The 10,386-nt window shown below is 49.6% G+C and overlaps 1 protein-coding gene across 4 annotated transcripts; it reads right to left on the bottom strand.

Annotated features, from left to right (window-relative positions):
• Positions 1-598: 598 nt before the first annotated feature.
• Positions 599-7,942, bottom strand: ZBTB14 (zinc finger and BTB domain containing 14). 4 transcript variants are annotated; one of them, XM_047090316.1, is made up of 3 exons: positions 7,553-7,942; positions 5,041-5,308; positions 599-3,836 (listed from the first exon to the last, which is right to left on the bottom strand). In XM_047090316.1, the coding sequence occupies exons 2-3, from the start codon at positions 5,041-5,043 to the stop codon at positions 2,490-2,492; spliced, it is 1,350 nt and encodes a 449-aa protein (XP_046946272.1). In that variant the 5' UTR covers positions 5,044-5,308; positions 7,553-7,942; the 3' UTR covers positions 599-2,489. The 4 variants fall into 4 exon arrangements, with proteins under 4 accessions (XP_046946272.1, XP_046946269.1, XP_046946271.1 ...); XM_047090313.1 differs by having other exon boundaries at positions 5,041-5,124; XM_047090315.1 differs by lacking the exon at positions 7,553-7,942 and adding an exon at positions 5,791-6,829.
• Positions 7,943-10,386: the final 2,444 nt, after the last annotated feature.

Below are 10,386 nucleotides of genomic sequence, written 5' to 3'. Positions count from 1 at the left end.
ACTGCACCTTGGCATAAAAGTTAAAATCAAGCCTACAGACATTTTCTTTGTACAAAAGGAAAAAAGTAGCTGACTTTCAGATAATGTAAAGGTAGTAACATTAACATTTAGAATCTCCTTTCCTCTCACATCGCAGATTCAGGGTCAGCATATTTCAGAATTAACGCCCTGTGATTGGAGGTCTAACATGAAGGCTTCACCATCCAGGGGACCACTCAAGTTAGCTGGGTGGGAGAGGCAGTCTGAAAGACCAGAGAACAGGAAAGGTTCCACGTCATGACTTTGCTGCCACCAAAAAACAAAGGGAACATGCATGCTAGCACACATACAGACCCCGTAACCGGTGTTAGCCACGGTAAACCACAAATTCATTTCTCATGCAAAAGTGGACAGATGATAGGTATGTGCATAATACAAATCAGGTGCTGAAAATTAAGCTTTTTTGGGGTACCACCGAGACTCTGGTTTCACTGAGCATCAATACCATGTGTTTAACTTGCAACTCTGTGTTAAACCATGATGAAGATAGCATAGAACATGTGCTTCGGCAGAAAGCTGGATGTGTGAAACGTTGCTATGAAAAAAATGAAAACAGGAATAACAGAAGTATATTTTCTTTTATATACAAAAATGAAGCCCCCAAAAATGGTTTGTTGTAGTAGCTATCGACAAGACGTTAAATTATTTTTCCTCTGCTTTGGTTAAAACAGCCAAGGAGCGCCAATCAGTTCCCCTTCCACTAACAGCATATAAACACAGTGACAAGACTACTTTTAGGACAGAATAAACGACTTTTAAGAAAGAAGATTAAATTAATTTTAAACTAAACATTTTACCAATAAATAACTTTCTTTAAAAGGTAGCATCTCCATCCTATGATCTTGGGCACAACATATACATCAAGTTAAAAAATAAAATTTCTCCTGTAACAGCAATTACAGGTGTTAATGCAACAAGTATGAAATGAAATTACTTTAATGTATCTTGAGGAAAAAAGTTCTAGGAATCAAAAATAAATTTTGAAAAATGACATTTTCCTAAAATTGTACATTCTAAAATAATTGACTAATACTTTATTACAGAACATAATTCAAACTATTTTGGCATTTCAATATATTCCTAAAGAAATGGTTAAAAAAAAAAGTTTGCATACACCAAAATTGGAACAGTGTTTATAATTCTGTTTATGACTATGAAATGGCAACCAAATTCTACTTAAAACTGTAACCACCAATGATGAAATATACTTCAAAAAAATAAAAATTTAGTCTGATAGTCTTTAATATTGGTTAAAAAAGAGACTGATGTTTGCTGCTTATGAAAGTTATTTTAATCCAATGTGCAAAAAAAAAAAAAGTGCAGCTGTCTACTTTTACTTGAAATACATAAGACCAACACTTCTACACTATTTACACACTTAAAAGATTTTCAATTTATTAATTTAAGTAATGATATTACATCTGCTATAAATCACGTGCTGCAGAGAGCCCAAACGCTTGATGACATTCTCTTAAGTGACACACATGTATCCGAAAAAGCATACCTGTTCTTGTCCTAATTTGATCCTAAATAAAAATCCAAGTTCAAAAATCAATTGAGAATTATTTTGATCTAGAAAATCTTGGAATTGTTGCAAACATGAAAACCTTGTCCCTGAGAGCAGGTTCCTATTCCCCCTTTGCTATCCCTCTAATAACTGGTCTACCCCACAAACCGCATCTGCCGCCGAGTGACAATGCCCCAAAAGAGAGGAACAAAAAGAACTCAGCCCCCAGACCACCATCATCCCTGTGGGTTTGCTCAGCCTTGTGTTCGGGACTTGTGACTACATCTTTTGGGGGAAGTGCGGGCAATCAAAATGAAGAAACATTTTAGCAAAGCAACCATCATTTGTCCACAAAAATAGTGAAAACCAGTGATATAAAATTAACAAACCGAATACAAATCTAATGCCATTCTGCACTTCTGGAGCTTGTGTTCGTATCCACGCGGTGTTCTTGGTCAACCACCCACCAGTATTTTCTGCATCTACATGAAGTACTCTTATTAAGTTATTAAAAAGGCTGTTTTGACTGTGAAGTCACAAATAAGCGTGATGATCAGGAAATCAATTTACTCAATTATCACTCTGTGCAATACACTCACCAGCGCAGCAAGTGTCGAGAGGAATTAAAAATGGAACAGAAGTCTCCTACTTCTGAACTGGACACAGGAGTTCTCAAATTAAAATCGTAAAAAAGAGGGAGGGGGACTTACTGGCGACATTACCACCAGACACCAGACAGGACAGTGACACTGTTTGGTCGGAACCAAGGAACCTAACTTCCTTGCAAAGTTTTAAAACTACCTAACCAAGCACTGCCTTAAGTCCAGCGAGTACAATGCTCCGTAAGTTTCCACAAAAATACAGCGACTGGCGTTCATGTACGACGAACAATGCGGTCTCAGTCTCCGGGGCTCAGGCGAAGCGGGGTCCTGTCCCATCACCTCTAGCTACAGGCTATCGTTTCCAACTGCTGCTCGGCTTCAGCGGCCATCGCTGCTGCCTGCAACTGTTCTGTCTCGCTCTGGATGGCACTGGGGGTCACCTGCTTCCTTTCACTGTGCATATTGTTCTCGTGCCTTTTCAGATCAGACGCCTTGGCAAATGCCTTGGTGCAAGAGCCACATACAAAGGGCTTCTCCCCTCTGTGTCTTCGTTCGTGGTCTTTGAGGTGGGACTTGTGTTTGAAGGCTTTGTCACACATGTGGCACGCAAAAGGTCTCTCGTTACTGTGAACTCTCTCGTGCTTCTTTAAGTCTGGGGCGCGGATAAATGATTTTCCACACACCTCGCAACTGTAGGGTTTGTACCCTGTGTGGATTTTTAGGTGTTCTTTCAGGTGGGCCTGTGTGGTAAAACCTTTTGTGCACATTTCACAGACAAACGGCCTGTCTGCCGTGTGGAGTTTCTCATGCTTCCTCAACCTGCCTTCGTCGGAGAATGTCTTACCGCACGCCTGGCAGGCTATCTGCTCCCGATGGTGGCCATAGAGTAAGTACTCGAACTTCATGTCACTGGCGGCTGTCGTCCAGCCTGGCGTCTGTTCATCCTTCACTTCACTCATTCCGTCGTTAAATGTTAAGGCTTGAGGGGTCTGGGACCCCAAATCTTTCGATTCCGGGGTCTCCATGGATTCTACCTCCTGCCCGTAGCAATTTACCTTCCGGACTTCCTCACTCCCCAGCTCTTTTAAGATTGCTTCCTGAACCCTGAGCGTTGTCGTCGGCGACTTGCCGTCCTCCTGACTCGGGGGGGTGCCTTCTACCGTGTCATCGGAAGGACTGTCATCCTGGTCTCCAATTTCTTCCACGTCATCATCCTGAGTGTCAGCAGCATCTCCAATGGGGCGATTTATTTTGAGGCAATACTTACTCTTTGACTGGCCGTTGTTTTCATCGGGACTGGAGACATCACGCTTCTGAGTACAGAGTTTATCCAAAAACCGGATACCAAGAATCTGACCCGATGACATCATTAGGTTGACATCTTCTTTTTTCACAGAAATCTTTGCTGTGTACATGTAGTTCAGGACCTCTTCGAATATATCAGAACGAAGAAAATCTATTTCTATTACCGAAGAGCTATCAACCTCAAGCTTCTTGAAAAGCTTTTTAAAGTAGGTGCTGCAGGCGGCAAGAACACACCTGTGTGCTCGGAATTTCACATCTTCGACCACAATGGCGATATCACAGAATTCTCCTTCCAGGCGTTGTTCGTTTAGTGTTTTCAGAAACAGAGTTTTATGATCGTCGTCATTATATTTAATGGTTTCAGACATACTGATGAAAAACTCCTGCAAAAGAATTGTTAAAAACAGAGTTTCAGATTTACGACCGATACTTTTTCCACATACAAAACACAGGTGGGCTTTCATTTCCTTATGAATTTTCAGTGGCTAGCAATTTCACAAAGTCAATGTTAGGAGTGGTTCAAGAACAGGAGTACGAAAGACTGGGATATCCATCCCAGCTTGGGGATGGCCATGTTGTCACTTCTATTCATCTTCAGTTTAAAAAGTATTTGTTTAGTAATAATAACAGCCACTTTGAGTGGGCACGTAATACATGCCAGACCCTGTTCTGTGTGCTTTGCGTGCCTTCACAAATGTACTGATTAAATAACCTTAGGACACAGGCATTCCTACCCGCCACCCATCCCCCCCCCCCCCCCCCCCCCGCTTTATACATGACTTTAGGAACCTGCTCAATACTCTAGTTATTTACTGGAGAGCTGGGACTCCAATCCAGGCAGCCTACCCCAAAACTTGTGCTTCTGACAACAAGAGGTAATGACAACAAATAACCTCAAGGTTTAAGAGTGAGGTGCGAGACCAAGAGCCTCTGCTCCTGTTGTGTCTACTCTAATTCCGTGTACAGAAGAGATTCCGTGAAGCAACTAACAGCACTCAGTGTTCTACTTCCTGGACAGAAGAGACGCATCACTCCCGTAGAACTAGAAAGAGATATCATTGCCAAAACATCCCACTTAGTGTTGTCTTCTGGGGTTTTTTTCCTCACCGGCCTTGGGCTACTTCTGAATGAGGGTTATGGTTTAATATGACCCTCAGACAATCAGATGGCATTTGGGAGGACAGTGATAAGTGTCTTCAGTCCACCTGGATGCCAATCTATCCACCATCCGGACGAAAGCGTCATCAGGACTGGATGTGCTTGGCAAGTGCTGTATTTTATAAGCTAAAAAACTTCTGAACTGGCACGAGACATCTGGCGCAAAAGACCGTCCTAAAGAATTATCTTTTTAAAAGAATGTGTTCTGTATGATTTCTTTTTGAAACATTGTTTTCCTTTTATTTAACAAAGCATTCTCCCCAAAGAAACAGAAGTTCTAATGCAGAACTGATACGTGTATATATATCATACTGAGCACATACGTTACTGTGCATATACGTTATATGTTGTATACGTTATACACACTGTGTTTTTTAAAGCAAACACCAAACCATATTTTCAAGATTTAATATCCAGAGTTATAGTTACCATGAACAACTCAGGCTATTATCTTAATGCTTCAAACACCAAATTCTTCAGATCAGAATAACTCTGATCAGGGATGCGCCAGTCCTACAAGAGAAAAGGACAAACAAGAATAAGGTAGGACCTTCCTCCATCCCAAATTCTAAACAAGAATATTTTCAAGAATTGATTTTAAAAAATAAACTTTCCTTTCTCGTCCTGCCACTTGCACATGTACCCATTTTCAGGTTGGGAACAGAGAGGAGGGTGACTGGCAGCATCAGGTCCAGCTCTGAACAGATATGAATGAGAACAGATAAAGGCTGTGGCACTTGGGGCGTGCAGGGGCGGTACACTGGGATTAGAGGAATGGGTTGGAGAACCACTAAGGAAGTCCTAACAAAGCCCATGCCCAGATTTGCACAGAGGTTCATAGCTACACAGATACAGAAAAAGCCAGTAAGTATCCCCTACCCCCACCATTTCCTGCTTGTGCATGTAGCCCTCCACCTTTATTTCTAGGCTCATAGAAGCATACAGTGTGTACGTTTTAAATATCAATATAAAGTCATAGACGTGTCCATACCCCACAATTAACCCTGGAGGAGAGAGAACAGTAGCTGCTTTCTTCTTTCCATGCTTCTATGTGATGTGCACCTATCACTTAAACTACACTGCTCTTTATTGTTATAACTGAGAAATCCCGGTGTTTTCACCTCTATCCCTACTGGGAGACTGAAAAAATTCTAGCTTTTAGGGGGTTTTAACTCTTACCAGAGGGACTCCATCCTGCAGACCAATACTCTGAAAAACATCTTTCCTCGACTGAACAGTGAGCACGCAAACTCCGGTGTGGTAGAACCAAGGACTGAGCTGCAATATTCTTCCACAAAAATTGTGGTGCAAGAACCGAACTTAGAGACCAACATTCTGAAAACCCTCCAAAGTTCCCTCCCCAGAAAAACAAACACACCCCTAAGCTGCCTAAAGTAGCAGGGGGTTTCTCATCTGCACACTGTGAGAGCTGGGCAACATTACTAATAAGAGTTGCTGCGGACCCCGCCAGTCCCTTCGATGCACCTCGGCCTGCAGTCATGTCCAAGGGAAGGCAGCCACGCAAAACCTTCCTACCTAGTCGCTTCCCACTGCTGTAACTCTCCCTAAGGCTTGTGGGATAAAAGTGCATGGGACTAGGGAGAGGAGTGGCCCTGCAGTACCCATGGCGACACACCACGGTGCTGAATTTGGTGGGATGGAGGGTGCAGTGTGATATTTGGTCCCCCCTCTCTCGCAAGATCGCCGAGGACCATTACTTTCTGCTGAGACGTTCCAGTTGCTAAGTTCAGGTGAGTTAAACTGGAAGACGGCCGTTGCCAGTATTTGTGTAGGTGCAGGGAAAGATGTAGCCCCAGCTACACCTCCAAACAAAGCTGCCCCTTTATTGTGGTTCTCCAAACCGCTGGCGCGCTGGGCCGCCGTTAGAGAGCAGGGAGCGGGGGCTCCAGCAAAGTCAAACTTACATAAGCAGCGGCAGCCGCCTCCCCTACCCCGGAGCAGCCGCGACAATGGCGGCGGCGCGACTTCCCGGTTGAAAGCTCGCACCTTCGGGATGGGGAGGAAGCAGGGAACGAAGCGCAAGACCCAAGAGGACTTCGGAGCCTCTCAGGCCTCGCTCTCGTTCCTTTCGGCCCGGGAGGTGGGGGGTCGGACAAGGCCCTTTGCATCCCTTCCCAAACAAAAGCTCCCCGCTTCGCAGCCGGGAGGTGAAAGAGCCACTTTCCCTTTCAAAATCGCAGTCCAGAGCAGGCTGGGGGCCGCGGCTCCGCGCCCAAGAGGGAGGGCCGGCGGCGGCGAGCGGGAGCGGGAGCGGGCGTGCAGCCCGGCTCCGCAGCCCCGCGCCGCGCCCCGCGAGCCCGGAGCTCGCGCCCCGCGCACTCCCCGGCCGGCTCGCGCCGGGCCCTCCCCCGCCCTCCCGCGGCCGGGGGCGGGGGCGGCGCGCGGCCGGCTTCCAAGCTCCGCGGGCGCACCCGGGAGTGCGTGCGCGGGGGTCCCGGCCCCCTCCGCGGCAGGCAGCTGGGGGCGGCGCGGCGGGGCCCGCGGCTCGTAGGGGCGGCGCCCGGCGGGCCGCGCTCCGCGCCGGGCTCAGAGCCGTCCCCACCCCCACCCCCACCGCGGTGCACTGCGGCGGTGCGAGCGGGGGCGGCCATGAACTCCGCCGCCGAGACTCGGCGAGCGCGCGCGCGGGGCCGCCGCCGCCGCCGCCGCCCGGCCGCTACCGGAGCCCGCTCGCCGGCCTGCGCGGTCTCTAGGGCGCCCGGTCCCTTCGCCCGGCCCGGCCCCGGCCCACGCCCGGCGCCGCTCGCATCGCGCCGCCAGCGGCCGCCCGCATATCCTGGAACTGGCTGGTGCCCCAGAGCTCGGCGAGAACGCGCTTCTTCCGGGCCGCCCCGCCGCGCCGGCGGCCGGCCGCCCCCGCGCCCCCGCGGCCGCCTCGCGGATGGCCCGGGCCCCTTCCGCACCCCCGGCCCGCGCTTACCTGCAGCCTGGCACAGCCACAGACACTCGCCGTGGGCTCCCCGCGCTCACTGCACGCAGGCCGGGGACGGGTTGGACGCGGGGCGCGGGGGCACGGTGGGTGGCAGTGTATTTTGATTTTTTTTTTTTTTTTGGAGTTTGGGGAGGGGGCGGGGTGGGAGGGAATCGTGCACGTCCCTGATGGTAGCAGCCCTCCTCCTGCACGAGCACAGAATGTCTAGCCGGCCGTGAACACCCCCACCGGCACCCCCCCCTTCCCGTGCATGCGCGGTGCGGGCTGGGGGGAAGGCGCGCCACCGGCTTGCGCAGGCACGGAACCCGACAGGGCCTCTAAATGGGCCTGCAAGGAAAGGGTTAATCCGGGACCTTGCGACGCTTTAGGATGGAGTCTACGGGGCCGCCCCCGGAGGGCCCTGGCCTGCGCACGCGCGCGCACGCGCGCGGCTTGGGGCGCGCGGAGCCCGCGCGCGGGAGAAGGGGTGGGCGGGGAGGGGGCGGGGCTTCGTGAGCAGAGGAGCGTAAGCACGAGCGCCGCTCGCGGGCACCCGCCCTGCCTGGTGCTCACGCCTCCCGCCCAGGCTCCTGGGCTCCCGCCCGCGCCCGCCGCCGGCGCTGCGCCGGGGACGCGGGAGCGCGGCGCTCCCGTGCGTGTGCATGTTCGTGGGGCAGTGCCGCCCTCGGGCGCGCGCAGGTCGGGCGCTGCGCCTGCGGGGCTCGCCCACGGCTCCAGGGTGGGGGTTCCGGGCACCTTAGCCCTTCGCGCACACTGGCAGAGGCTCGGACACGAGGTTTCGGGCGTTGTGTCTTGGCTGGTGTTGCTGGTGTCTTATGTGTATTGGGAGAATGATAGGCGCTCGACACACGTTAGCAAAGCAAATGAATAAAATGCCATCTTTCATTTGGAATGTGAGGGGTGACCCGAGTCACCCAGGAGAAAGGGAACACCCATAAAGCTCTGGATCCGGCCAAACCTGTGCCCCCGCTCCCGCATTTACCCGAACACTCTGAAATCTCGGGGGCTGGAGGCCCTCGCTCTTTTGTGGCAGTAGTGAGATTGGACTTAATTTCATTTGAAGCTTCTTCAGAGAACTCTGAGAACAGCACTGTTCTTAACATCCCTGTTCAGCAAAAGTAATGGCTCTGTTAGTGTTCAAAGTATGTCTTGTTCCTTCTGATGGTGTGGCTGGGCTTGTGTCTGGCATATGGGGACCTGGGAAGTCCCTTCCGCTCCTGGGGTTTTCTCTTCACCCAAACATAGGAAGCGGGACAGCACTACCGCATGTCCTTGGAGTTGCTTATGCTGCTTTATCATACCTGCTTTAACAGCGTTTCACAAAAGCACGCATGATTTGACATCTAAAAATTAGAATAGGACCTTCCTCTTGGGCTTGTGTGATGATTACGTAGCAAACATTTAAGAAATAATATCATTGGCTGTGTTCAATTCTAAAGAAATTCTAGAGGGTTTCAGTTGATTTTATAATTGACATTCTTTTCAATGTTCTGAACGATAATTTTATGCACATCCTTTTTGATGTTCACAAAAGCATGGCATTTAGGAGGTCTGCTGAATGAAAAAGGACAGCATAGACCAGTTTTAGGGGTCAGACATCCAGTTCCAATATTAGGTACATTGTTTAGCTTCTCTAAACCTCACCTTCTTATTCTCTGAAATGGGGATAAAGGAAGCACCTATTAGAGCAGTTGCACGGATTAAATGAAATAACGCTTGGTTAGTGCCTAGCTCAAATATGAGCTCCATGATGTTAAATGACCTGCCCACTCTCCATAGATAGTGGGTTTAAGTGGCGGGGCAGGACCGGAACGGCCGAAGTTCATGCTGGCACCGGATCCCTATGTAGCCTCCTTCCCTCTAACGCCACGGCTGGGCCTGTTTATTCTTATTTACACAGATTTTAAGATTACATTTCAATCCTGTTTTGTATTTAAAGGGGATGATAATAATACTGTATCATAGGGCTATGCTATCAAGCAACAAGGTTGCGACTGCCGGTACCAGTGGTGGGCGTGGCTAGCACTTACGGTTCCTCGGCTGCTACTGTTCCCCATTCTTCCATACCACGTACTTGCCAAGGTTCACGAACTCAGTCTGCGTGTGTTGTCTGCCTCCTATGTAAAGACAGTCTGTTTGCGTATGGCTAGGTAAAGTCTTCCCAGCACCGGACTCATCTGAGGAAATGAAAATAGTTCGGAAGAGATCTCAAGCACTAGACTGCACTTCCCAAGTGACAGATTCCTGACATCTAGGCGTCAATTAACCCTCTTCTCTCATTCGTTTTATGGGCTCTGCCCATCTGTTCCTTGCTTCATGAGGATCACCGGTCTGAGGCTAAATTAAAAGGGCAACTCCATGGGAAGGCAGAGGGAGGGAATGGGAAACCATACAGGAAGGGCCTGACCCGGACCTGGCACTTTGCCTGGCCACCAGCCTTAACTCGGCATTGTGCAGCACCCATTAGGCCCTCGATAAATATTGGTGACAGATAAGTGACAACCCAGAACTCGATACCAAGGAGAGTTACAAGGGCGCATTGTGGGACTGATGGGGAGGGGGAGGTGAGGGCCTTCCTGAAATGCACCAACCTGAGGCCCTTGAAGGAAATCTCTCTCTCCTACTATCACTGTGTGGATTTCTCTGTCCAAGTACTTGGCTGGGAGCCCCTTATGTCTCCCCTGGGATGCCCACAGACTCTTCCTGAGTGGAGCCTGCTTCTAAGAACTGTGAGGCCTGATGTATGGGGTCTGTGGTATGGAATTTGAGGTGCCAGGGCCTAGGGTGGTGATGGAGCAGCTCCCAGAGACCTTTGGAAGTGT

This window comes from Lynx rufus, unplaced genomic scaffold (assembly GCF_022079265.1).
Source record: "Lynx rufus isolate CCGP_SWC_20201006 ecotype Redwood Valley unplaced genomic scaffold, mLynRuf1.p SCAF_29, whole genome shotgun sequence".
In the NCBI taxonomy this organism is placed as follows: domain Eukaryota; kingdom Metazoa; phylum Chordata; class Mammalia; order Carnivora; family Felidae; genus Lynx; species Lynx rufus.
This window is presented reverse-complemented; position numbering and strand designations above follow the sequence as displayed.